This window comes from Phyllostomus discolor, chromosome 9 (genome assembly GCF_004126475.2).
Source record: "Phyllostomus discolor isolate MPI-MPIP mPhyDis1 chromosome 9, mPhyDis1.pri.v3, whole genome shotgun sequence".
Lineage (NCBI taxonomy): Eukaryota > Metazoa > Chordata > Mammalia > Chiroptera > Phyllostomidae > Phyllostomus > Phyllostomus discolor.
The window spans coordinates 65,239,225-65,266,188 of NC_040911.2; the positions used below are offsets into that span (position 1 = coordinate 65,239,225).

At 37.1% G+C, this 26,964-nt stretch overlaps 2 protein-coding genes across 3 annotated transcripts in view; one reads left to right on the top strand and one right to left on the bottom strand.

The window, feature by feature from the left end:
* CRNKL1 (crooked neck pre-mRNA splicing factor 1) overlaps window positions 1-9,613 on the top strand; it is a 22,697-nt gene extending 13,084 nt beyond the window's left edge. Inside the window, exons 9-14 of the mRNA XM_028524266.2 lie at window positions 621-680; window positions 1,381-1,461; window positions 2,391-2,630; window positions 3,805-3,906; window positions 4,354-4,602; window positions 5,863-9,613. Of these exons, the coding sequence (XP_028380067.1) occupies window positions 621-680; window positions 1,381-1,461; window positions 2,391-2,630; window positions 3,805-3,906; window positions 4,354-4,602; window positions 5,863-6,030 (900 nt within the window). The 3' untranslated portion in view covers window positions 6,031-9,613. The remainder of the gene's footprint in view (window positions 1-620; window positions 681-1,380; window positions 1,462-2,390; window positions 2,631-3,804; window positions 3,907-4,353; window positions 4,603-5,862) is intronic.
* Window positions 8,473-26,304, bottom strand: NAA20 (N-alpha-acetyltransferase 20, NatB catalytic subunit). Of its 2 annotated transcripts, XM_028524267.2 has the most exons (6): window positions 26,158-26,302; window positions 18,847-18,871; window positions 15,737-15,827; window positions 15,356-15,491; window positions 9,459-9,604; window positions 8,473-8,975 (listed from the first exon to the last, which is right to left on the bottom strand). In XM_028524267.2, exons 1-6 carry the CDS (start codon window positions 26,271-26,273, stop codon window positions 8,890-8,892), a joined length of 600 nt encoding a protein of 199 aa, XP_028380068.1. In that variant the 5' UTR covers window positions 26,274-26,302; the 3' UTR covers window positions 8,473-8,889. The 2 variants fall into 2 exon arrangements, with proteins under 2 accessions (XP_028380068.1, XP_028380071.2); XM_028524270.2 differs by lacking the exon at window positions 9,459-9,604 and having other exon boundaries at window positions 26,158-26,304.
* Between the last annotated feature and the right edge of the window lie 660 nt (window positions 26,305-26,964).

Consider the following 26,964-nt stretch of genomic DNA (forward strand, 5'->3'; position numbering starts at 1 on the left):
GATTCTTACAGGCTTCCATTTGTCATATAGTTAATATATTCTCTCTGTAACATTTTAAAATCTCTGTTTTGAGCTCAGGTGAGGTTTTTTGTTGTATTTTGTTTTTTAAACCTTGAGGCACAACAAGATTATCACTTGGAACTTGAAAGAGAACAATGAACGAGCCAGTAGTCTTAATTGTACGTAGTTTCCTGAGTTTTCTCATAAATAGGGATACTGGCGAGATTGCACATCCTTGCTTTTACTAAAGATCAAGTGGGATTTTCAGAAATTGGTGTTGTATTAGTTTAAAGACAAAGATTAAGTTTCTGCTGTTAATCTGAGACCATAAAGCATTTTTGTTTCTTTCTGCTGTCAGGCAAAAAAGCCTTTCAACAGAGAAGCTATATTGGCTATCGACGGCTATATTGTTGATGGTTCTTAAACCAAAGTTTGATGGCCAGAGGTAGTTCACACTTTTGACTAGAAATGGAATCAAGATTTGAAAATAGCAACTTGTGAAAACATATTCAATGTTGGGGGTGTACATGTTTTCCTACTATTAGTAAAATAAGTAACTAATAAAATTAGTATTAGCAACAGGCTTCAGTATTTTGTGAAAATTTCTTACCCTAATACAGGATCCTGAGAGGACAAGACAGGTGTATCAAGCCTCTTTGGAACTAATTCCTCATAAAAAGGTACATTTGCTTTAAGTGTTCTGTTCCAAAAGTCAAAACCTAGCTTCTGTTACTTTTGAAGTAATTCAGTGAAAAAATATTTATTGACTATTCCCCAGTGGTAGGTGCCATGGAAGACATAAATAAGAATGAGATATGTTCTTTGCCTCTGAAAATAGCTTACAGTCTAGTTGAGAGGACAACCTATTACAAATGGATAATACAGTAGAAATTCAGAGCAAGATGGGTAATTGGAATAGACTGAGTGGGTGGAGGAAGATGCACATTCAAAGAGTACACTGCATGTGAGAAACAATGAAGAAGTGTTGGCACCTGAGTGGATATATGCATGCAACAGTGAATACATGTGTATTCTGGAAATGGTTGGGATGTTATCTCTGCCATATTGCTCAGCACAAGAAACAAATAGAGATGGTGAATGAGTTACTGTCTAGAATAGAGGTGGCATGTTCTCCCGACTCACAGGCATACCCAGGGTCATGTATGTAGTACCCAGATTAATGTTCTGGTTTTTGTTTGTTTTGTAATTTGTGAAAGAAATATTGGCATCCTTGCTTTTCAAAAGAAAATGTATCTGTCCTAGCACAGAAGTTTTAGTGAAATCTAATTGCCTATGACCTTTTGTTAATTTAAACTTAATTAAATTTAAATGATTTAAGCTACATCTTAAGCTAGATGTTGTTGTGCTTTTGTTTTCCAGTTCACGTTTGCCAAAATGTGGTTACTATACGCACAATTTGAAATAAGACAGAAGAATTTACCATTTGCCAGAAGAGCATTGGTAAGCAAAGGATCAAGATGCATGACTAAGTTCTATGAAAAGGAAATTAAAATCTTAGTGCTTACAAGTACTACAGTTCCTAATAACAAAGCAACAGAAATATGCCTTTAAACACAGATGCCATGGCCTTTGAAGAAAGATTGGGTAATAATGCTTAATTATTGTACAGGATCCAGCAGATGTAAGGCCTGCTTAAGTGTGGTTGGTAGGGTAATAATATGGGTGTAAGAACTTAGTTTTATTTTGAACATTTCACCTAAAATGTACTTGAGTGTGATATTATGTTACAGAATTACATACTTAATGAGTTTGCAATAAAAGATTTTGTAATAAAAGGAGGCGTTATTTGTGCCAGACCCTATATTTTTAACATTGGAAACTTTCTAGCCACCAGTTACCAGACTATCAGATCTGATCTTTTGTAGTCTGATCCTGTACAAAATTTTTGTTGTATTATATACACTTCCCTCTTTAACAGTTGTTTTAAAATTTCTTAATAGGATCAGATGTAGTGATGAAATAGTTGTCCTCTGATAAGTTACTCTTACCCTGGCTGTAGGCAGCAAAGCAGAGTTTATTCTTTACCATTTTACTTCTAGGAAACTTTGTACATCTGACATTTATATTCCCTAAGAGATCGTGAGAAACTAAGTAAAGTCCAAAATAGTTGTCAATATAATTCTTGAACACTGTCTCCTGCTGAACGGACACCAGCAGGCACAGGCCCTCTTGACAGCTGAGTGGATTAGAATGTTTCCTTTGGTCTTTTGTCAAAAACCATCATGAAGAGTATATCACAAAGGAAAGGGTGGCTTGCCACGTTGACTCTCCAAAGTTCTTGCTCAGCAGAGAACAATTTCTGGTCTACGATGTCTGTGCCAAGTTGAACCCACTAAGGTATCACAACAGTTGGTCATTTTCTTTTCTAGGGAACTTCCATAGGCAAATGTCCAAAGAACAAATTATTTAAAGGTTACATAGAATTGGAGCTACAGCTTCGAGAATTTGACAGATGCCGGAAGCTTTATGAAAAGTTCCTGGAATTTGGACCTGAAAATTGTACCTCTTGGATTAAATTTGCAGAATTAGAGACAATCCTTGGCGATACTGAGAGAGCCCGTGCAATCTATGAGTTAGCCATCAGCCAGCCACGCTTAGACATGCCAGAGGTGAGGATTTTGAGTTGAATATAATTTAGTTTTAGAACACTTCTCTTGTATTACTTAAGATGACCATCTAAATGCGCATTTGAGAGCATAAAGATCTAACTTCCAGCCTTTTCTACTTAGATAAGGACTTTTCTGTTTTGGAGTTAGAAAGGCAGGGGAAGCAGCCCTCTAATTGGATAGTAGAACACAGCAATGACCCATTTATGACACCAGGCTGAATTGAAATGTAATGAGTGGGTGACTGCCTCTCTTCCTTTCTCAAACAGAAAGCTAAAGGGGATGATAGTCAAAGCAACAGGCAGCTGGCAACCCCATCCAGAGATCAAGAGAGATGGGATTGAGATTGCCCATCCCTGGATTATCCTACAGTTTTGTCCAGATTGGGCAAGCAAAAAAGGCTTTAAGCAAACCAGGATGTTCCTAAAATTACAGCTGCAACTATACTGGAAGTCCTGCCTTTGCAGAACCGTCATTGCTTCAGTATTTAAACTTGAGCCACAAGGTGGCGCCAAACTACGGCTGGGACTAATTTGAATCTACCAGGAACCACTGAACTCACTCAGCCATTTTGTTTATCTTGCACTTTTATTTCCTTTCATTTAATGGTTCACTGGGCCCCACTAACTGCATTAGGGAAGGGCATTTTATATTACTAAGTCCATCTGTTGGCTTCAGCTCCTCCACAGACTCTGAGTCCCCAGGAGTCCAGGCCACATGTTGCTCATCCTTGTTCTCTTGACAGGCTATAATATACATACTAGCAGGTGAAACAGCTGTTCACTGAATTTTTGAGTTGCACTCAGACATATCAAGAACTTACAGTGGAGGTAAAAATAGTATATACTGGCTAATCTAGGCCTGTTTTCTCCCTGTAAGTTCGGTTGTGACACGATTATGACAATGCCTGGGAGATTAGGCAAGTTTCTCAGCTCTTTTTGGTAAGTCTAGTTTTTGAAAAAATGCCAAAGGAGAATCCAAAAGTGAATCAAAGGGCACCACAGCTTGTGGCAGCTTGTAAATACTATTTATTTTATCTGCATGCCATCTGTTCTTTCATTGTTCACCAAAGTCCTATGTTCCTGGATTTCCTAGGTTAAAATAGTAGTTCAACCTAGGCTTTGGATAGGGACATGTTGCATTTTAAATATCAAGGCTGATCCATTATCTTTCTTAGGTGCTCTGGAAATCATATATTGATTTTGAAATTGAGCAGGAAGAAACAGAAAGAACACGCAATCTTTATCGACGATTGCTTCAACGGACACAACATGTCAAGGTATTGTGTGCTTTATAGATTATCTTTGATTTTGCTTGAGTCAGCATTTGTGAAGAAATATTGTAGTTCTATATTTTCAATGTTTTTAAAAAATATTTAGTGATTTCCCTGCTTTTAAAGAGAACCTTTTGTCTCAGAGGACTTTGGAATATTAAAAGCTTATACAAGGTCAGTATTTATACTGCATGTGAATAAACTGGGTACCATAGGATTGAATATAAAGTTAAACTCTTTTTATGATTTGAAAACTATTTCAGATACTTAATTGGATATAGAAGCAGACTGCTTCAATATTAATGTATTGAAGCATGTAATAAATGTTATATTCTTTGGAATATAAGAAATTAGCACATTAATATATTCAGATGTTATTAACAAGTTAATGTTATTACATTTTTGTATTCTGGGTGACAAGGCTAATTTGGTTCTATAATAATTTTTTTAAAGGTATGGATCAGTTTTGCTCAGTTTGAGTTGTCTTCAGGGAAAGAAGGCAGTTTGGCTAAATGCAGACAAATTTATGAAGAGGCTAACAAAACCATGCGTAACTGTGAAGAAAAAGAAGAGAGACTTATGCTGCTGGAATCTTGGCGAAGATTTGAAGATGAATTTGGAACTGCATCAGATAAGGAGAGAGTGGACAAACTCATGCCAGAGAGAGTCAAGAAGAGAAGGAAAGTCCAGGCTGATGATGGGGTAAGAACTGAGCCCCTGAAACTGGTCATCTCATGTCAAATGAGCAGAAATGCATCTGACTTAGAATTTGTACTTTTAAATGGCATGTGTACAATCTGAGAATGGAAGCAGATAGCCTGGGGTAGGAGACAGTTGCAGTCTGTGGAAACCAAGTGTGGAAACAGAGTGTATGGTCCACCCAGGGTAGAGATGGGGAGAGGGGTGGCAAAGGCTTCTTTATTGATTCTAGAAACTACTTGAAGTGTGGTATTTTGAGAGCATTACACAGGAAGTCGAGATGGAGGAAAACGAAAATCAGCTTTTAGTAGGTAGGACCTAATCCAGAGGCTTTGTAGGCTATAAGAAAGCTCTTATGCACAAAATGATGTAACCATCATTGGCATCTCCTGAAGGCAGACTTGGGGTTTGGATTGCCGGAGCACCAATTTGGGAGGCTGTTTAAGTAAAATATGTGATGGAAGCTGGTACTAGAGCAACTTTTTTTTTTTTTTCTTTTTCTTTTTTTTTATTTCAATCATTGTTCAAGTACAGTTTTCTCCCCCCTACTCCCGTTCCAGCCCCTCCACCCAACCCTCCCCCCTTCCCCCCCACCCCTAGTTTTTGTCCATGTGTCCTCCAAATTTGTTCCTGTAATCCCTACCCATTCCCCCCTGAAATTCCCTCTTCTCTCCCCTCTGGCCACTGTCAGACTATCCCCTATTTCAGTGTCTTTGGTTATATTTTGCTAGTTTTTTGTTTTGTTTTGTTTCGTTGTTTAGATTCCTGTTAAAGGTGATATCATGTGGTATTTGTCTTTCACTGCCTGGCTTGTTTCACTTAGCATAATGCTTTCCAGCTCCATCCATGCTGTTTAGAGCAACTTTTAGAATTAGTGACCCACTGGAGGTAGAGGTGGTAGGGTACAGATTCAGAATAATTAATGCAGATATATAGTTTTCACTATTGGATAAATTTTAAGTAAATCTTTACAATTTTTGAATCTTGGACTGCAAGATGTGCTTAGATTTTTAGAGTCTTTTTCCACCAGGATTTTCTCTCACTGAGCCACACTTGTAGCACCAGCAATCCAACAGCTATTTATGCACTTCCAGTCTTCAGGTCTCTTGCCCTTGTTTCTGTAGTAGACTTTGATGCTGTTTTGTAAAATGAACATAAGTTGAATTTGAACTCTTGGTTTCCCAGGGAAAATCCTCAACTTTTAACTGAAATGTATTTCAGTGACATGTTTGCTTACCTTTTAATTGTTTTACTTTTCCATAGTCTGATGCAGGCTGGGAAGAATACTATGATTACATCTTTCCAGAAGATGCTGCCAACCAGCCGAACCTCAAACTCCTGGCCATGGCCAAACTTTGGAAGAAACAGCAACAGGAAAAGGAGGCTGCCGAGCAGGACCCAGATAAGGACATGGATGAGAATGAATCTTGATCTTCTTGTTCATATTGATGGTTTTATTTTTATAAATTAATAGTTTGATAGTCTTGTGACTCCTGTAAGTTTTTTTTTTATATTTCACCAGTAATGAACTGATTGAAATCTTTGGCAGCTACTTTTTGAAATTATTCTTAAAATTCTCCTGGGCTAGTTAGGTGTGGGGGGGGTGGTTGAGTGAAAGAATTTTTTTAACTGCTTGATTTTTTTGACAGAATCCAAACGTTTTTTGTCTACATAGTACATTAGGAAATCTAAGTAAGGTAATGTTTAGCATCTACTTTAGATGGAAATACAGGCTTTTGAGTTTTCTAGAAGTTTTCAAGTTACATTCTACAGGAACTTTTAAGGTGTAGTTTTCTCATGACTATCTTTTTCATAAAGATTTAATGCATTCATCTGAAACTTTTTTCTTTCATGTCTTTAGTCACATGAACTTGAGTTCCAGTCCCAGCTCCACTTAGTGATAAATAATTCAACCTTTATTTTCAGTTTCTTCACTCATAAAATGAGCTAATACTCTGCCAACTCATTTTGCAGATTACATTAGATGACAACTAGACCTAATGCATTAGTAAGTGCTCAATAAAATGTCCATTCCTGTCTATGGTCATACCATCCTGAACACACCCGATCTCATCTAAAATGTTCCTTCCTTATAGAATTGAATGTGCTTGGATTAATTTCTAAAGTTCCTACTTTTGTGACCATTTATATTAACTGCGTTTCAAAACATTAGTTCAAAAATAATTTACAGTGACTACGTATTTCTGAACAAGGTTTTTTTACTGAGAACATATCAGTTAAATTTCAGTTATGCCCTAGTTTCCCAGATTGGTTGAGCTCTGTAGTGGCTTGTTTAAAAAATGGTAATGTCTGCCATAAAAATGATGTTCCATATTCAAGTTTGTGAAATCCTAAATTAAGGGTTAATTAAGCCTTATTAGTGAAATCCCTTATTGGCTTCTCAGAGTCTTTGATGTGCTGCTGTATATATCAATTCCAATAACAATGCTGGCATATTCCCCAAACTTACTGGGCAAGGGACTCATTTCTACCTAGTGTACCAATAAATATCTCCTAGCATCCTATAGTAGAAAATGTCTGCCCATAACACCTGATACATTAAACTTACCCCTGCTTTAGCACATGTGAAAAACACCCAAGGTAACTAAATTATTTGTTAAATATAACTTAAATAGCACAAGGAGAGTGTATTTGATGATACATTACATTCTAAAGCAAAAAATATTTGCCTTAATTAAAATATTTACTTCAATCTGGCCTATATTTCTCAAGCCTATCTTTTCTCCTTCTGTTCACTCCCCAAGCTACTGGACTAGAACTGTGTATCTTCAAGACTGTTTTGTTTTTTTTTTTACCTATAAGGACAATTAGCATAATTATTATCTGTAAATTTAATTGGGAAAATTTACTAAATTTGCAAATATATTACTCATCCACAGGAATAAGTTAGTCAATATGTTACTAAGTTTTATCTTGAAAATAAGGTAGTTTTTGAGGGCAGAACAAAAGAGGACTGTTAGGATAAAAGGGAAACCTGTCTTCAGCCTCACTGATTCAGTCATTGGACCAGTATCAGCAGTTGTGGTATCAGGTTCTGACTGCTGAGGAGTAAGGTCTGCCAGATCAGTGAAGAGGAACATTTGTGATTTTAACATCCTTTGGCAAAGTGCCGAGTCAAAGGGTGAGATGAAAACAAGTCAAAATGCTACAAGAGTGACTACTCATAGAGTCTAGCTAAAATTCTGTTTGTTGCTTGTATGTGTAAGAAAAGAAAATTGGTGATCATGTTTTCAATGCAAACTCTTTTAACACTTTCTGGGAAGTGCCATTAAGGAGATGCATAAAGGAAAAAGTTTTTCTTTCATGGTAGATTACATAAAGAATTCACTTCTTGATCATCTTTAACTCTACCAAAATAAGTTCTTTCAAAAGTAAAAGCTCTTTAATAATCATTTCTGTGGGTTTTTCTTTAGCTACTTCTTTTACTCAATATTTTCCGATTATTACAGGGGATTAAAATTACACATGAGAATATGTGATTGGCCTATGATCCAGTTACATGGCCTTCAGTAATTAGGTTCTTTTTCCCCTTTAAATAAATTTCAGCATCTTATTATTTTTAAAGGCAGGATTTAAGGAAAGTATTTATGGGACAAAACAAAGAATCCAGGACTAAGAGTATGAAAACAAGTAACTGGGAAGAATTTATTTTGCATTAAGAAGGAAGCTTCAGTATGCCAGGCAGGGAGTGTCTTAAGTATGCATGTTAAAAATGGAAACAACTGTACTTTGAACAACAACAACAAAAAAAATTTATATATATAAACCAAAAACTTAATGGAGGAACAATATATCCTAAATGATACTTTCTCAATCCTAATTTAGCTTTACAAACTTCCAGGAAACATTTACAGCATCAGTAGTGCATTTTATTATACATCTTAAATTTAGCATTTCATATATGCTTTTTAAAGCTTCACTCAACAAGTCAGTACAAAATAAAATTATATATATATGCACGCAGCAGTGGTTCTCAGGCACAGAATTTAGGAGACTGGAGGAAGTTTTTTTTTTCCCTAGCATCTTATGAACCATGATAGTAGACTGTTTCCTTCTGACTTAGCTGCCTTTCTGACTGAATTTTATCACAGTGGACAGCTTTAGTAGGTATGATATTGCTAACTGAAAACAATGAGATTTAGAATGTTTTCTTGAAATTGTTAAGACCTAAATGAATATTTTTCTCTAACAGAGCTCTAAGATTATCCAGTGGGAATAATATTGTCCGTAAAATATCTGGAATATCAGCCTAAGAACCACTGCCCAGGGTTATTCAATGTCTTCTGGCCTCACAGGATGAGGTAGTGGTATGATGGATTTCTTCTCAGTGTCCCTGGAAAGTGCTTTCCTCATATCTGTTAGGAAGCAAAGTTTAATGTAAGTACTATAATTTCAAACTATTTTATATCAAATTTAAAGTATACAGGCAAGTTTCCCATAAGAGGTTTTGTCCCCTACCCCAACTTTCACCAGATTCTAAGAGAAATAAATGTCTTTATATAATCACAAGTAACCAGATACTAACCAAACCCTAACTGGGATTCAGCTTTTAATACAAATGTTCTTCTGACAGAATCTTAGTAAAAGAACATGCCTGTAATGTAGTAAGACAATAATTGATAGTAATTAGTTATGGGTTAGCTAATATAAATTAACTAGTGATAGACCTGTTAAGGCAGAATATAGGAAATTTAAATATTATGTACCAAATTTAAAATACTATATTCCAACAAATATAATTATTTTAAGTTTATTATAATAATTGAATATTTCAGTCTGTAGAATGAATGTAAATGTTTGGCTTCCTATTTGGGTTTCTGCCAGAGAAGGGAGCTTACCATAAGCGTCCTCGTCCGGCTCCCCGTTGCTGGCTGAGTAGTACTCTATGACCGTCCTGTATACACTGTAGCCCAACTGCTTGTACATGTTGACTGCAACTTGGTTAGATACTCTTACAAAGAGGTCAACAAAAAATCCACCTTTTCTTTAAATTTTGTTTCAAAAAAGAAAATGTTAGAATGTGAGGAACTACAGAAAATAACAGGTACATATATTTTTTCAAACCATAGCTTATTTTACTTTGTTTACTCCTCATAAAATGGTAGTAATAGGATCCTGCAGCTGATTACAAAGTAAGTCAATCTTTTTAATATTGCTGAGATCTTACAACAATTATTTCACTGTATAAAAAGACGACTTTCTGTTTGCATGCTAATATTCAAAACCTACAATACATATTTTCTTAAACTATAAACTTTTCAAAAAGGATTTTTTTTACCACAACTCTGCTAACTGGCTTAAAAAATTTCTGTGTATTTTGACGTAGTAATTGATATGTTCATTTTACCAAATGAGTCATAGAATACTTCTACTCATGTGCACATCTTTAAAATTTTGAGGCAAGCGCCAGGGTGGCCATGCCATGGCCAAAGTGTAGCTGTAGGAAATTGGTCATAGCTCTGAAGTCCTCTGGTCTCTTTGGTCAGTGACAGCCTCTCCTGTACCCAGAGGTCTCCATGTCCTGACTCTTGTAATCATTAGCTATTTACTTTTTGCTATAGATTTGCTACCTATTATAGTTCAGTTTCTCCTGTTTATGAACTTTATATAAAGGGGAACATACTTTATTCTTTAGTGATAGACCCCTCAGTCAGTGTTATTCAAGTCAGCCTAGGTGTAGCTAGAGCTTGTTCATCTGCATTTCATTATATGGATATATACTACAAATTTTCTCTGGTTCTACAGAGAAACATTTCCAGTTTTTACTCTTCCAAACTGTGCTACAATATTTTCGTTGTATCTCATGGTACAATATCTAAAGTCCATAGGAATGTTATCACTGGCTCACCAGGGTATGCACATCTTCAACTTTGTTAGATATTGTCTGTTTCTCAATCTACTTGAACCACTTTACACTCCCACAGAAGTGGTATAAGACTCCATTACCATAGTACCAACGCTTGTTGCATCAGATTTCATTTTTGAAAATCTCATGGAACAGTGCTATCTCTGGGTATTAGCACTTTGGATTACTAACAAGGCTGAATATATTTTTGCTGGACATTTAGATTTCTCATTCTGGAGTCCTTATTGATCTTTCATATTTTTCTTTTTCTCCTTTACACTATAGTTCTATGTATTCTGGATATTCAACATTGTGTAAAGGTTGTCACAAATCTTTTTTTTCCAGTTTGCATATCTTTTTCCAGTTTGTGCTTTGTCTTGTCATTATCTGTATGCATCTTTTTTTTTAATCCTCACTCAAGGACATGCTCATTGATTTTTAGAGAAGGGAAGGGGAAAGGAGAGAAAAACAATGATGTGAGGAACACTTGTCAGTTGCCTCTCACACGTGCCCTGACAAGGGATCAAGTCTGCAACCTAGGTATGTGCCCTGACCAGAAATTGAACCCAACCCATGACTTTTCTGTGTATGGGACGATGCTCCAACCAAGCCACACTAGCCAGGGCATCATTATCCTTATGTATTTTCTGGTGAACAAAGTCACTTCACTCCAATGAACTTAAATATATGCAACTAACTTTTACAGTTAACATTTTTTTATGACTTATTTCAAAAGTTCTTTTCTATCTTGAGGTCTGTAGACACTCTCCCATATTAACTTCAAAGGGCTTTTTAATTTTGCTTTTCACATCTAGGTTTTTAACAAATCTGGGATTTGTGTATAGTAAGATAGTAATCCGGGGAAAAAATTCTCCTATATGGATATCCAACTGTGCTAACACCTTTACTGAAAAGTATATCCTTTTATGACTAATCAATAATTGCTTCCTCTGAGGTTTGTAAAAATTGTATGTATTCCTGGATCTATTTTTCAAATTCTGTTCCACTGCTCTAGACAACTATTCCAGACAACTATTCCAGCCCTAACACACAGTCTTACTCATACAGCTAAATATCTGAAGGGACAAATCTGCCCATTTTGTTTTTCAGGAATATATTGTTTCTTCTCAGCTCTTAACCATTCCCCTGTAAGTTTCAGAAGTAACTTAGGTCCCACAAAAAAAAAATACTTGGGACTTTGATTGCAATTACCTTGGCTCTGGGAACCAATTATTAGTTTACTGTATCAAGTCCTCTGTGCCAGAGCAGTAGTTCACCTCTCCATTTAGGTCATCTTTAATGTCTCTCAATTCTGTTTTATGAATTTCAGAGGTCTTGCAGCTTTTGTCAGACTTTTCCAACAACTTTGTTTAATTTTCAGTCTAAACCAGCAATTTTCAACTGGCATACCACAAGATTTTTTGAAACATGCAATACCACCTAACTATTTAATCAGGGGTACTGACCTCTCTTATCTTAGACTGTGAAGTTAAAAAAAACTGACAACAGCCAACACAATAGCCACCTATTATTTTGGTCAGATCACAGAAAAATGTATTTTTTGGTGGGCCAGAAAATTTTAGTAATTAGTTTATCCATGTCATGAGATGATAAAGGTTAAAAATCGCTGGTCTAAACATTTACTTATAGATTCTGGTGGGTCTTCTATTTGCACAATCTTAGCAGTGCAAAGTAAATGTTTTTTCTCAATCCTCGTATCTTTTCCTTGGTTTACTAGTGATGTCTAGTATGTCCAGTATATTACTGAAGAGGGGCAGACTATAGATGTCATCATCTTGTCCCAGATTTTAAAGGGAAAACATTTAATGCACTCCCATCAATATTTACTACAGGTTTTTTGTAGATATTCTTTTTTCAGTTTAAGGAAGTTTTCACCTTCTATTTCCTGGTTTGTTAACAGTTTGTAATCAAGAATAAATAATGAATTTTATCAAAGCACTTCTGCATTTAATGAGATAGTAATTTCCTCCTTTAATCTATTACACTGGTAGAATATATTTACAGATTTTATTTTTTATGTACTTACATTTTAGAGAGGGGGAAGGGAGGGAGAAAGAAAGCAAGAAAAACATCTATGTATTAGAAACATTGATAAGTTACTTCTCCCACGCCCCACATTGGGGACCTGGCTCAAAACCCAGGCATGTGCCCTGACTGGAAATCAAACCAGCAACCTGACTTTAGGTTTGCAGGCTGGCTCAATCCACTGAGCCACACCAGCCAAGGCTATAGATTTTCTAACATTAAAACAACCTTCCCTTGATGTTATCATCCTTTTTACAAATTGCTGTATCCATTCTGCTAAGCTTTTCCTGGGATTTTTGCATCTATAATGAGATTTTCCTCAAATTTTCCTAATATTTCTTGTCATATTTTATTGTCACAGTTATCCCAGCCTTAAAAAAATAAGTTGAAGAACATTCCCTTTTTTTGTTTGTGTAAAACTGAACTTATAGTCATTATTTCTTAAACAGAATAAAATTTTTCCAGAAAAGGCATACTTTGTGGGAAGATTTTTGGCTACTGATTGAAATTTTTTAAGTCAGGGGTCAGGTTATTATTTTTGTACTGCTCTCAAGCTAAGAACACTTTTTACAATTTTGAAGGGTTTAAAAAATATATATGTAATAGAGACCTCCGATGGCCTGCAAAGCCTAAACATTTACTATCTGGCCCCAAAAAAGTTTGTTGACCGCTGTTCTATACCCTTAAATCAATTTCTGTCTGACCGTACATTAGTAGGACACATATTCAAAACTCCCATTATGATTATGATTGTCTATTTCTCCACATAGTTTTGCAGAGTGTTGCATTTTTACTTTGAATCCTTGTCACTTGTTACATAAAACTTGTTACATCTTCCTGATGGATTAAATCTTCTATCAATATGCAGTGACTCTCTTTATGCCAGTAATTACTGAACTATACTGTTACTATTATTCATTTAAGTATACAAACTGTCTTTTGATCAGAATTTGCATAATTTAAAAAATTTCTCTTACTTTTGATCTTTTCTATATCTTTAATATTTACATGTTTCCTGTAGAGTTCTGATGGTATCTTTTTTTTGTTTTACTTCCTTTTTAATTCAATTTTATTTCATAACACCACGAGATCTTAATAAACTGTGAATGAACAATACGTTATTGCTGACTACAGGTATAATGTGTACAGCTGACTCTAGAGCTTATTCATCTTACTTAACTGAAACTATGCTGATAAGTAACTCCCCACTTACCCCAACCCCAGCCCTTGGCCACCACCATTCCATTCTTTGATTTTATGAATTTAATTATTTTATATATCTCATATAAATGGAATCATGCAGTATTGGTCTTGCTGTGAGTGGCTTATTTCATTTAGCATAATGTCCTCAAGTCTTTGACTTTTAATTGGAGTCATTAGTCTATTAACATTTACTGTTATTTCAAAAAATATTTGGATTCACAACTACCATCTTACTTCATGCTTTTTATTTGTTTTGTCAATTTAATTTCCTTTTTGTCTCCTCTTCTGATTTCTGTCATGCTAGTTTTCTCTCTACTTCATTTAGAAGTTATATACTATTTCTATTTTAATGGATACATTTAAAAATACCTGTATATGTGCATGTATATATGGATGGATGGATATAGGTATACATACACACCCATACAAATAAAGATCACTTAAATCTCAGGTATTCTTAAGAACTAGAGTCAATTTCTTTCCCAGCTAACACTATTTCCTCTTTTCTCTAAATGAGTTCAAGTTTCTGTTGCTACCAACTTGGCTGAGAGAATTTTCAAGCCATTGTTACATCTTTAAAACTCACCTTCCTTAAGTCTTAAGTAGAAAACCTCACAAGTGCTTCTCAGCAGCTATGCCCTTTCCTACATACTTCTAAGCATTTACAGTGCAGGAAAAAATGGCAGCTTGATAACTTGGTTAAACTTATACACAAATCTCTTATCTCTTCTAGAATAGGCTGGCAGGGGAATCCTCTTTTCATTTTACTATATTACTTTTACCTGGCATAATGAGGATGTTTAATATATACAACAGGTCTTTTTAAAAAAGCCTTAATGTTGGCAGTTTCCAAAACTGCTCCAAGGTGCCCAAAATTCAGAGGTGCTGTAGGATATTTCAGTTGTTCAGGGAAAACACAAACCTTACATATCAGACACTAGCAAGCTACTAGTTTTTGATATAGTTCAAAAATGGAGCACTACATGTTACCTTCCCTTTGAAGACAGTATCTTTATAAAGCCAGGTTTGGGGCAGTTCCTACATAAAAATCAAGGTGAAACAGGAATGTAGGTGATCGTGTCCACCTGTTTCCAAGGTTTAAGACGTCATACAATACCTAACATGTGCATCAATCGGTAACCACAATTATTTAACAATGAAATAAAAAAAAATTTTCAGTCTGTTTTTATTTTTCTAAATAGCTACTTGGTTATTAGGCTATAAATACTAAGTTGTTAGGACATAATTGCTTAAGACTAAACTGTTAACTTTTGGCCAAGAGGCACTGTGAAAAAATTAAGATGCCAAGGACAATGTTAACAGAGAATTTGGGAATATCTACCATAGTGTCAAGAACACTAAAAGAAACCCTAAGGGCTAGTCTTTCATTCCACCAATTACCCAGCTTATAGGTCACTTATTTTGCCTTAATTTTCCTCAATGGCAAAATAGAGATGATGAAACCATTTTGAATATGTGACAGAATTATTGTAAGGACTACTGGAGGCTAAAAATGAAATTCCTATAAACTGTAGTACATAGTATTATTCAGCCTGAAGGGAAAAAAAGTCTTATAAATATTCACAAAAAGAAAAAGCAAATGGTCAGAGTCCATATATTATTACAAAAGCAGGGTCTCACCTTTCTGAAATCTCTTCTAGTAACTCCATAAGTTTAGCAGCCAAACCAAGGCGTCGAAATTCTGGAGCAACAGACAGAGCTGTGACATGTCCATGCCATTCTTCCCTAGCAACTGAGCCTTCTGCTTTACCCATAACTGTCAACAAAGATTGCATTCATTAATAAACACATGGGTTTACACATTAATATAGAATTACTGTTTGGTAGGTACACTTTAATTTATAGAAGGAATCAGTGAGTTTTCTAATGGTTGAAAAGGAAATAAAATTACAGACATCGTGATCATACTTTCAATTCTTTATCAATTTAAATAAATTAGCTGAAAACTATATTAAAATCTTAACTACCTATCCAAAAAAGTACTAGTGGTATTATACTCACTATAACCCATTAACTCTCCACCAGGTGCCTCTGCAACGATGAAATACTCTGGCCAATGGGCAAGGTACTGTAAGTAAAATGGAATCCCATACTAGAGTCTTGTTAAGGAGTGTGCAAAGCAATGGACAGTAACAAGTTCATCCCTTCATAAAAGGGATATTTTAAAGAAAGTTTCCTTTAAAAAGTATACTGTTACTTTATCCCTAGCCCTATATATATAATTTCTGTAGTCATAACATTATGTGAAATACTTAGGTTAGCGCTAATTTTTAACAATGACCTGAACATAAAATGTCAAATGTGAATGGAGACCACAGTATCTAGTAGAAAGCAGAGAACCAGGACTCCAAAGTTCTGTAATCAGTCTCCCTACTGATCAGTCTCCACACTGTAGCCTAAAAGTCAGCATAGCACTTATCCTCGCCTGATACTCATTTGTTTACCAGCTGTCTCCCCTTAGAATATGAGTAATGTTCTCTGTATCCCTGGAGCTTGCCACATAGATGCTCAATGTTTATTTTCCCATATTTGTAGGAAAGTTAGACTGGTTTCTACTTTAACTTCAGCTATGAGACTGTGAAAGTAACTTTAAAACTAAGTACTTCCTAGTCATCTTTTATTTGGTAAATTATGAACTCGTATAATTTATACAATTCATGTATACTGACTATGGCAAAGTTGTACATATTTCTCTATTTGGGTGAGAAATTTTTCTTCTCTCTATGATGAATTGCTTATCTTGGAAACAAAAATACTTCTAAGTACACTAAGTACTTCCAGAGGCAACTTAACAATTACCCAGTTTTCCCTTCCACTGATTCAGATTTTCCATTTCTAATATTGCAAAGAAAAGCTGACTTAAGAGTGAATGCCTGAATAATTTGTTCATTACTTAACTCTTCAACCCTGTTGTCCTTACTGATATGTACTCATTCCTGTTTCTTCTTAGTGTAAGTTTGCTGATCCAGTTCTATGAAGGGACATCATCAATTGTACATTTTTATTTAAAAGTTCCTGGAAGGCCTGTTCAGTAAATTCTTCAAACACTCCTCTGAAGGACAACTTTTATTTTCAGTACTCTTCAAACATAACCCCTAAAATAACAGGCCACCATCTTCCTGCCTGCAGCCTGAAAACACACCTTAACTGTCTCTCCTCCAGCTAATGGAGGAGACCCAGAAGCTCATTCATCAACCACCAAGATCTGGTAGGTTACTTTCAAATATGGCTTTACCTAGATTATGAGACTTTTACTCTAAGTTTTACAGGTAACTGGATATACACCATATAAATTGATTTGCATCCTAGTATTTTCCCCTATTATGCAGTGAATATTGAATCTTTCAGAATTCTTTTCCTTTTTTTGAAATGTGGATAGGTCTTTAACAGGCCATAGTTTTAAAAACACAAATGAAAACTTGGGAGATTTTTTTCCTTTTCCCACTCAACTCTATTTATATGTAGCCCTGTAGTCTCTATCTACAGTTAATTTTTACTACTGTATAGTATTCCATTATGTGAAAAGACTATTTAAATATACTATCCCTTGACAGTGGACATCTGGGTTGTTTCTACTTTCTCAAAAACTTTTAAAAATCATTTATGAATACAAAATAGTTTATTTAGTCATTTCCTTATTGTTGGGTATGTTACTCCAAATTTTTAATATTATAATTCTGCAATAAATATTGTGCAGAATAACTGCAAAAATAACTAATCCATAACTAAGGGGTTAAGAAACATTTTCTGTAAAGGGCCAAACAGTAAATATTCTAGGCTGCGTGGTCCATATCATTGGTCTCTGTTGCAACTACTCAACCTGGAAAAGGCATGGACAAAAGCCACAGATAATAGTAAGTTATTCAGTATAGCTGTGTCCAAATAAAACTTTATTAACAAAACAGACAGTGGGCCAACTCGATTCATGCACCTTAGTTTGTCAAGCCCTGACGTAACTGCTCCTGTTGCTTATTATTTTCCACTTCTAGGAAATGGAATTATTAAGAACTGCATTGCCAAAGTGCCTTCCAGAAAACCATTGCAGTTTCTATCTTTACTCGCAATTTGTGAGAATATTCCTGTAACTTCACCCTCATCAGCATTGAGTTTTATCATTTTTTAAAATTCTTGATAATTTGACCGGTAAAACATCACATCTCATTTTGCTTTCAATTTGCATGTCTTTTGACTGGTGAAACTAAACTCCTAGTATGTTCATTAGTCTGTTATATCCCTCTTTTATTAAATTATCAGTTAATATCACCGCCCTATCCTACAATGGATATGGATAATCCAGAAATCCAACTCTGTATTTGAAGCCATGGCGGGGGGGGGGGGGGGGGGGGGGGTTGCCTAGTAGCGTAACATAACCCAAAGTACCCTAACTTCACACCTTTGCCCATTTTTCTATTGGGGAATATGATACATACTGCTAATTGTTACCCCGAATCCTCTCTTTACTATGGTAACAAGCCCCAACTTAAAGCTAGGCACATTCTGGAGCTTTTAAATAAGTGTAGCATGATGTAGGCACTGGTCAATGAGATACAGAAGGGCTGCACAGTACTTCCCAAACATACCACTAAAAGGAAAGGATACTCTCCACTTCTTGTCTGTTGATTCTCGTGACAGAAACATGGATGTGATACCATTTGCTCTGGCAGCCATGGGATAAGAAGGCCAAAGTCACCTTGGGAATGGCAGAGGGTTTCAAGTGCAGGACCAGATCACTGGTGACTACATAGAACCACAGCCTGCCCTGCATTGCTCATCATTTCCAGACTTCTCTCACAACAGAAAGAAATAACCCATCTTGCTGAACTCACTACTTTCTGTTGTGTACAGCCATACTTACTACAGAGAGGGAAGCTGGGCAGGGAAGCTAGCAGTTTTGTTATAGACTTATGAAGTCATTTTATTAGCAGCTTGTCAGGCAGGTTTAAGACATCTCTTGTTCCCAGTTGTTGTTGTAAATTGCTTTAAATGTTGCTTATGATGCTTACTTACCTACAAGTTTCAAAGTTTTTCAGTACTTGTCTATTTTTCCCCTTTGTTTCTCTATTTTCCTCACTGTCAGTAAGCCTTCACTTAACTTTTTAAAAAAAGGATACAGTTTCTGTAAGTGGATCCAGGTTACTGAAAGAAATGAGAATTATCAGTAGTAAGCAGTATTTATAAAACTAGTTTAAGCCCATTAAAAATAAAAAAAAATATGCACAAGGAAATGAACACAAACTAAAACCATTTTTAAACCAACTTTAGGGCTAAGAAAGATGGTTTAAACTACCTAATAGCCATGTTGCAAAATGATAGTTGCAAAATTTTTTTACTGTGGAGAGAACTTTCAAGATCTCTCTTGGCAACTTTCAAATATGCAATACTATTATTAATTATACTCACCGTACTACCCACTACATGCCCGTGACTTACTTATTTTATAGCTGAAAGTTTCATACCTTTTAACCCCCTTCACTCATTTTGCATGAATAACTTTAAAAAATTTGTATGCAACCATAAAAGACCCCAAAGAGCCAAAGTAATCCTGAGAAAAATTAACAAAACTGGAGGTATCATACTCCCTGCAAACTGCACTACAAAACTATAGTAATCAAAATAGTATGTTTGATATTGGCAGAAAAACAAGACACACAGACCAGAACTGAGAGCCCAGAAATAAACACTCACATATAGAGGCAACTAATTTTTGATAAAAGGGCCAAGAATATACAATGGAAAGAGGAAATGGTACTGGGAAAACTGAAGAGCCATATGCATAAGAATGAATTACACCGTACACAAAATTAACTCAAAATGGATTAAAGATTTGAATATGAGACCTAAATAAAATACACTGACAAAAACATAGACAGTACATTTATAGACAATGGTCACAGAAGTGTTTTTTGTGAACTTGATCTCAAATGCAAGTAAAACAAAGAAAAAATAAATTAATGGGACTACATCAAACTAAAAACTCCCACAAAGCAAAAGAAACCATCAACAAAACAAAAAAGCAACCAACCAAATGGGGGCAGATATAAAGAACTAATAAAACTCCACAAAAAATTCAATTAAAAATGGGCAGAGGACCTGAACAGACACTTTTACAAAGACGGCATGATAGTCAACAGACATATAACATCACTAGTTATTAGGGAAATGCAAAATAAAAGCACAATGAAAAGAATGGCTACTATCAAAAGAGAAGAAATATGTGTTGAAGAGGACATGAAGAAACCTTCGTACACTGTAGATGCAAATGTAAATTAAATTAGTACAGCTACTATAGAAAACAAAAAAAATCGTCAAAAAAATTAAGAATAGAACTACCATATGATCCAGCAATTCCTCTTCTGGGTACTTACCCAAAAATGCTTATATGTAAAGATGTATGTGCCCCTATTTTCACTGCATTACTTATAATAACTAAGATACGGAAACAACCCAAGTGTCCACTGATAGATGACTGGACAAAGATAATGTGGTATGTATATAAAATGCAATACTCCTCAGCTTTAAGAAATGAAATATGGCCTTTGTGACAACACAGATGAATCTTGAGAGTATTATCCTAAGTGAAATGAGTCAGATGGTCAGTGGGCTGGCAGAAGGGCAAAGTGGGTAAAGGGAATCAAATATATACAAAAAGGAATCTAGACGTCAGGTGGGGAGCATGTAATAGAATACACAGATGTCTAATGCTGTACACACACATATATATATATATATATATATATATATACACACACACACACACACACACACACACTGTTATTAACCAGTGTTACCCCAAATAATTTATTTTTTAAAAGTAAAATCAAGGTAAAATGATCAGGGCTACTGTTAGGTAGTAAAGAGGTCTTTCAGGTTGTAGAGACAGTCATGACCAGTCCTTCTTCTGGTAGGAGGGTGAATAAAAACAGTAACCACTTTGATTTTGCTGCTGTGTAAAAAGACCCTTGTTATAAATATGAATATTGCTTAAGGGAAAGGAAGATCAACACTAAGTCCCTGTGATTGGCTAACACTGTGCTCAGCACTTTCTCTGAAAGATTAACAATTAACTTTTTAATTAAAAATAAGCAATTAAGGGACTTCCAGCAATGACAGAGGTGAAGGTGATACACTTTGCCTCCAAGCACAACCAAAAGAAGGATGACAACAAATCTAAAAACAAAAAACAACCAGATCTGACAGAAAATCGAACTGTATGGAAGTCTGACAACTAAGGAGTTAAGGAGGAAACATTCATTCAGACAGGTAGGAGGGGCTGAGACAGGTAGCCAGGCGGGAAAGGACCTGCAGCAAGTGGCAGCTGTAGGACTAGGGCAGGCAAGGCGGACCAGGTAGTCCTACATTTGCATAAGGATAAAATGGGAGGAACAACTGGGGAGCAAGACAGACCACCCAACCCAGGGCTCCAGGTGGGGAAATAAAGCGTCAAAATCTCTGGCTGTAAAAACCTATGAGGGCTGCAGTGAAGGGAAAAACTCCCAGCCTCACAGGAGAGTTCACTGGAGAGATCCTCAGGGTCCTACAAAATACACAAATCCACCCACCCAGGAATCGGCACCAGAAGGGCCCAATTTGCTTCTGGGTAGCAGGGGAAAGCCAGCCTAGAGCTGAACAAGTGGCATTGTTCCCTCTCTGACACCTCCCCAACCTACAGCACCACAACACAGCAATGTGGGTTGCCCCGCCCTAGTGAAAATCTAAGGCCCCACACTCTACAATGTAACAGGTACACTGAGACAAAGAAAATATGGCCCAAATGAAAGAACAGATCAAAGCTCTAAAAACAGAGCTAAGCAATGAAGAGATAGCCAACCTATCAGATGAACAGGTCAAAACACTGGTCACCAGGATGCTCACAGAAATGGTTGAGTATGGTCACAAAATAGAGGAAGAAGTAAAGACTGTGAAAACTGAAATAAAGGAAAATGTACAAGGAACCAACAGTGATGGGAAGGAAACCGGGACTGAAATTAATCATTTGGACCAGAAGGAAAAAATAACATTCAACCAGAACAGAATGAAGAAACAAGAATTCAAAAACAGGAGAGGGCTAGGAAACTCCAGGACAACTTTAAAAGTTCCAACATTCGAATCATAGGGGTGCCAGGAGGAGAAGAGGAAGAGCAAAAAACTGAAAACTTATTTGAAACAATAATGAAGGAGAACTTCCCCAATCTGGCAAAGGAAATAGACTTCCTGGAAGTCCAGGAAGCTCAGAGAGTCCCAAAGAGGTTGGACCCAAGGAAGCACACACCAAAGCACATCATAATTACATTACTCAAAATTAAACATAGAGAATCTGAAAAGCAGCAAGAGAAAAGGAGACAGTTACCAAGATTACTCTATCCAGCAAAGCTATCATTTAGAATGGAAGGGCAGATAAAGTACTTCCCAGGTAAGGTCAAGTTCAAGGAGTTTATCATCACCAAGCCCTTATTATATGAAATGTTAAAGGGACTTATCTAAAAAAAAGAAGACGATCAAAAGCATGAACAGTAAAATGACAACAAACTCACAACTATCAACAACTGAACCTAGAAAGAAAAAAAAGTAAAGAAAACAAACTAAGCCAACAACTAAAACAGGAACAGAATCACAGAAATGGAGATTGTGTGGAGGGTTACCAGTGGGGAGGGGTGAGAATGGGGGAAAGGTACAGGGAATAAGAAGAATAAATAGTAGGTAAAAAATAGACAGGGGGATATTAAGAATAGTATAGGAAATGGAGAAGTCTAAGAACTTATATGTATGACCCAGGGACATGAACTAAGGGTGGAGGGTGGCGTGGAGAATGCTGGTAGGAGGGGACTGCAGTGTAGACGGGAATAAAAATGGGGAGAAAAAAATTGATAATTGTAACAGCATAATCAATAAAATATACTTAAAAAAAATAAGCAATCAGAAGACAGGCATTTATTATCAATGCTTACCCAATAGAATTAGTGATCAAAGTACTAGAGCAACAATTTATTTAAATTTTTTCTAAAAATTTTATTTATTTTTAGAGAAGGGGAGGGAGGAAGAAAAAGGGAGAGAAACATCAATTTGTGGTCACCTGTCACATACCCCCTACTGTGTACCTGGCCTGCAACCCAGGCATGTCCCCTAGAATGAAAATCGAACCGGTGACCCTTTGCTTTACAGTCCAATGCTCAATCCACTGAGCCACACCAGCCAAGGCTACAGTATTAATTGTTTTTAAAGCCTTATTTTAATTTTTCTCTACAAAACTGCCAATATTATTAACAAAGAACTGTAAAGTAGAAGTGATGTTCAGTTGTGGTGTGTTACCTAAATGAGCAATGTGAAGGTAAGTACAATCACCAAACTTTAGGGATTAGGATGGTGTTGCTCTGGCAGCATCCATACTTAGAATCTTCATATATATTGCCAAAGACAAATTATCTCACCACATATTATAAACACCACATATCGTAAAGTTGCATGATGTATTTTTTTAAGAAAACACTTTATTTTTAAAAATTTAGTGACATGAGTGGCACTGTGTTAACAATTTTACAGATCTTTTTAATGCCTGGCTTAGAAGACAGCTGGATTCTCAGGTCTGTCTATTATACTTGTTGCTGCAAGATCACACATCTGGAAAACTCCACTATGTGAGAGAATGAGAGTGGAAAAGGCAAAAAATCACCTTAGCATTATCATGAAAATAGCTCTGACATCACGTCGCAGAGCCCCAAAACGATCATGAGGGGTCCCAGTGCACACCTGGAGAATCACTTACTCTAACATGGTCTCTCTTGTTGCCTCAACTGTCCAACAGGCCACCCCCCTTCTTGACTTCTATTTTCTTCTCGACAGCTGTTTTCTATTTCACAAAGAAAATACAACAGTAAGAAGAAAGCCTCACCGAGTTCCCATCACCAAACCCAGCTAACTATAAGCTTCTGCACTCTTACTCTACTTGTTCTCCTGTAAATATGCCTGGAGTTCTGATAAACAGATCCCACCACCTCCACTACTTAGGACACTCCTCCTGCAATTCTCTACTCCCTTCTGGAAGAAATGTACAAATATACTTTACAATTAGCCATCAACAGTTCTTGACATAGTCCCCCACTCCCTCCACCTGAAATACTTGCAACACCTCAGCTTCCAAGACCCTACCAATCAGGTTTTCCTCCCATCTCACTGGGCCAGTACATCTTTAATACTTGATTGATGCCCCAGGGCACCATCTCTGAGTCTCTTTTTACTACGTACACTCATTCCATCAATCATGTCACTAACCTCCATGTTTCAATACCATAGTGTTAGCACCAAATTTCTATCTTTAGCCCAAAACTAAACTTGAGACCTCTATGCCCAGATACCTACCAGAATTCTACACCTGAGTTTCTCGGTGCACATGCCAAAGAATCCAAAGTCCTATGATGGCCTCTCCAAGATCTAGCCCTTTGACTGATCTCATCACCTCACACCCACACTCACTCTGCTCCAGCCACACTGATTTTCTCCTTTTGTTCTCCAGTATGGCTCCATAAATAGGTACACAAATAATTTTCCAAGAATAAATAAAACATTTGTTAAATTAATTCTAATGTTTCTACATCCACTGCTTCATTCCATTCTGGCTGCAACACCCTACTCCCACAATTCTGAGTTCTCTTTAGAAATGCCCTAATCAACGTGAGAATTAGGAGAAAATGGGGAGGAAGAGGAGTTCCTCTACTGGTGTACTCCGAAGAGGTCTTTTTAAGTTGAATGATTCTTTGAATTCTAATGTTTTATTGTACATATTCATGTTTATTTTCCTTCTCTCTATTCATTTTCACATAAAATAGTGTTGTCCCTTCCCAGATCTTCAGTTAAAACTGATTCTCCAAGAGGCTTTGCCTTTTCTATTCTTGAAGCTTCAAAGCACACTGTCACCTCCCAAGCCAGCACCTCCCAAGCTCAAGCCTTATCTCTGGGCCATTGCCAAGACCTCCTAAATGGCTTACCTGCCTGGTATACCTTCTCTGATCTCCTCCTATTCCACACAGTTCTTTGTAGAAGAGTAGGGCTTCAGAGCAATGGTTCTCAAACAGCTGAGAATTTGCATTTCCAAAATGTTCTCCAATGGTCAGGGACCACTCTTTAAGAACCACCGGTCTAGTGCCAATCTCCTTGGAATAGACTCCTGGTTTGGCCCACTCCCACGGCAAGGCTCCAACTAACACCTGGAACAGTTCATTTCAGCTCTCAGTACCTTAATTTGCTCATACGCAAAATAGGAATAATGAGACTACCTACTCAAGAGAATTGAGGATTAAATGGGTTATTACAGTGCCAACGCTGGGATCAGCTACAGCCCAACACAAATTATCTTAACTATGCTGCTTCAACTGAGAGGTGACCAAAAAGAAAAAAAAAAGACCTCTTCCAACAGGATCAAGTGCAAACCCCTCAACAATGGAGCAAAAGTCACTTCAACATTTTCTTTCTGGCTATTCAGTTACAGAAACCCACCACTACAGGCACGCTCATCTCCCAGCACTCTGGCCACACCTCAAGCTTTCTCACCCCTTTCCTTCTCCAGAACTTCCTTTCTCGTCATTATCAACATTTTGTCCATCCTTCAAAAGCTGATGTGGGATTGGTCGGTGGGTGGATGGATGGGTTTTGATGAAGACAACGTATCAAAATGTTAATTGTAGAATTCGGCTAATGCGTCTGTCTAGATAGGTGTTCATGGTAAAATTGTCAACTCTTTAAATGTCCATACATTGTCATAACAAAAACCTTTCATTAAAAAATGGTACCTGCAAGTCACATATCCTGACAACTCGGATTGAAAGAAACTGCAACAAATGGGCCTCCAACAGCATGTAACTCCACCCTGACTGTGCAGACAAAAAGCTGTCTAGGCTGAGATCGCCGCTGCAGCAACAAGAGGTACAAAACCAAACTCCGACTTCCAAAGGAATCGCTGCGCGAGTGCCAAGACGAAGTATCGTTTCACTCACAAGTTAACCGTTACCACCAGAGAGGCTGCAACAAACACCTATTACCTTCTGACCTCGCAACGACCTCCGCGGCCCCTTTGGGGTGTCCTCAGGAAGAAGAGGAATCCGAGTCACTAGTTCGTACGCAGCAGAGCCCGGCGCCAGGTTGCGGGCTCAGGGCCCGCCCCTACCTCTGACCACCCTAGTGCGGCCTAATAATCACAGGAGAGACAGGTTGCGCACTGCCCCAGCGTTGACGAGTGCTGAGGGTTGCCGAATGAAGTTTGGACGCCTCCGCCAAGGTCAGTCGGGCAGTCCGTGCGTCCGCCCCTTCCCCGGCCTCTGACCCAGCAGCACCCAGGCAGCCACCACTGGCGGAGGGAGTAGCTGATTCCTCTAACCCCCGCCCGGGTGAGGGCGAGCCTCCACCAGTATTCGTCCCATGCGCAACTCACTCACATGTTGTTGAAGCGGAACAGGTCGTCGCATGTGAAGGCCCGAAGGGTAGTCATTACGCTGCCGCCCCCCAAAATCTGATCGCCGCGTTTTCCACTGCTCCTCCGGAAGTCACCCATAGAGCAGTGGCGGAGGCTTGCGGCGGCCAAACGTCTCTTCCGGGTCACCAGTTGCTCGGCAACCACGCAGCGACACAGCTCCCCCTAGCGGCAAGTCAGGAATTGCTAGACCACCTTTGTAAGATCGAGAAGGCTCTTCGGTCTGATAACCTGGAAACCCCTTGCGTGCGGTTGACTGGAGAAAGTAGGCGATGCGATCACCACCTACAAAGGAGGCACAAAGCTGCTGAAATTAAGAAATCAAAGCAGAAAAGCGGGATTCAAGATCACTTATGTGCCACTTGGCAAATGAGGAAGGAAGTGTAGAGAAATGGGATGAATCATGTCCAGAGAGTCCTGTCCCAATGATTCGAACCAATATGAGATCTCAAATTATCTAATATGTTTTTTTAAAGGAAAGATGAAATTAATTTTAATAATATATTTTATTTTACCCAGTATATCCAAAATATTATCATTTCACATATAATCAATACTAAAACTATTAATGGAATATTTTTTTTTTTCTTGTGTTTTAAATCGTATTTTACGTTTGCAATATATTTCAATCTGAGTCATCAGAAATACTTTTGTATTTAGCTTTCATAAAATTTAAGCATAAAATGTATGGTTAAAAAATAGATTTGCATACCCAAACAGTTTCAATCATGCTGTTTTCAAATAACCGACTGCAACATCAGTTTTCAAGTTT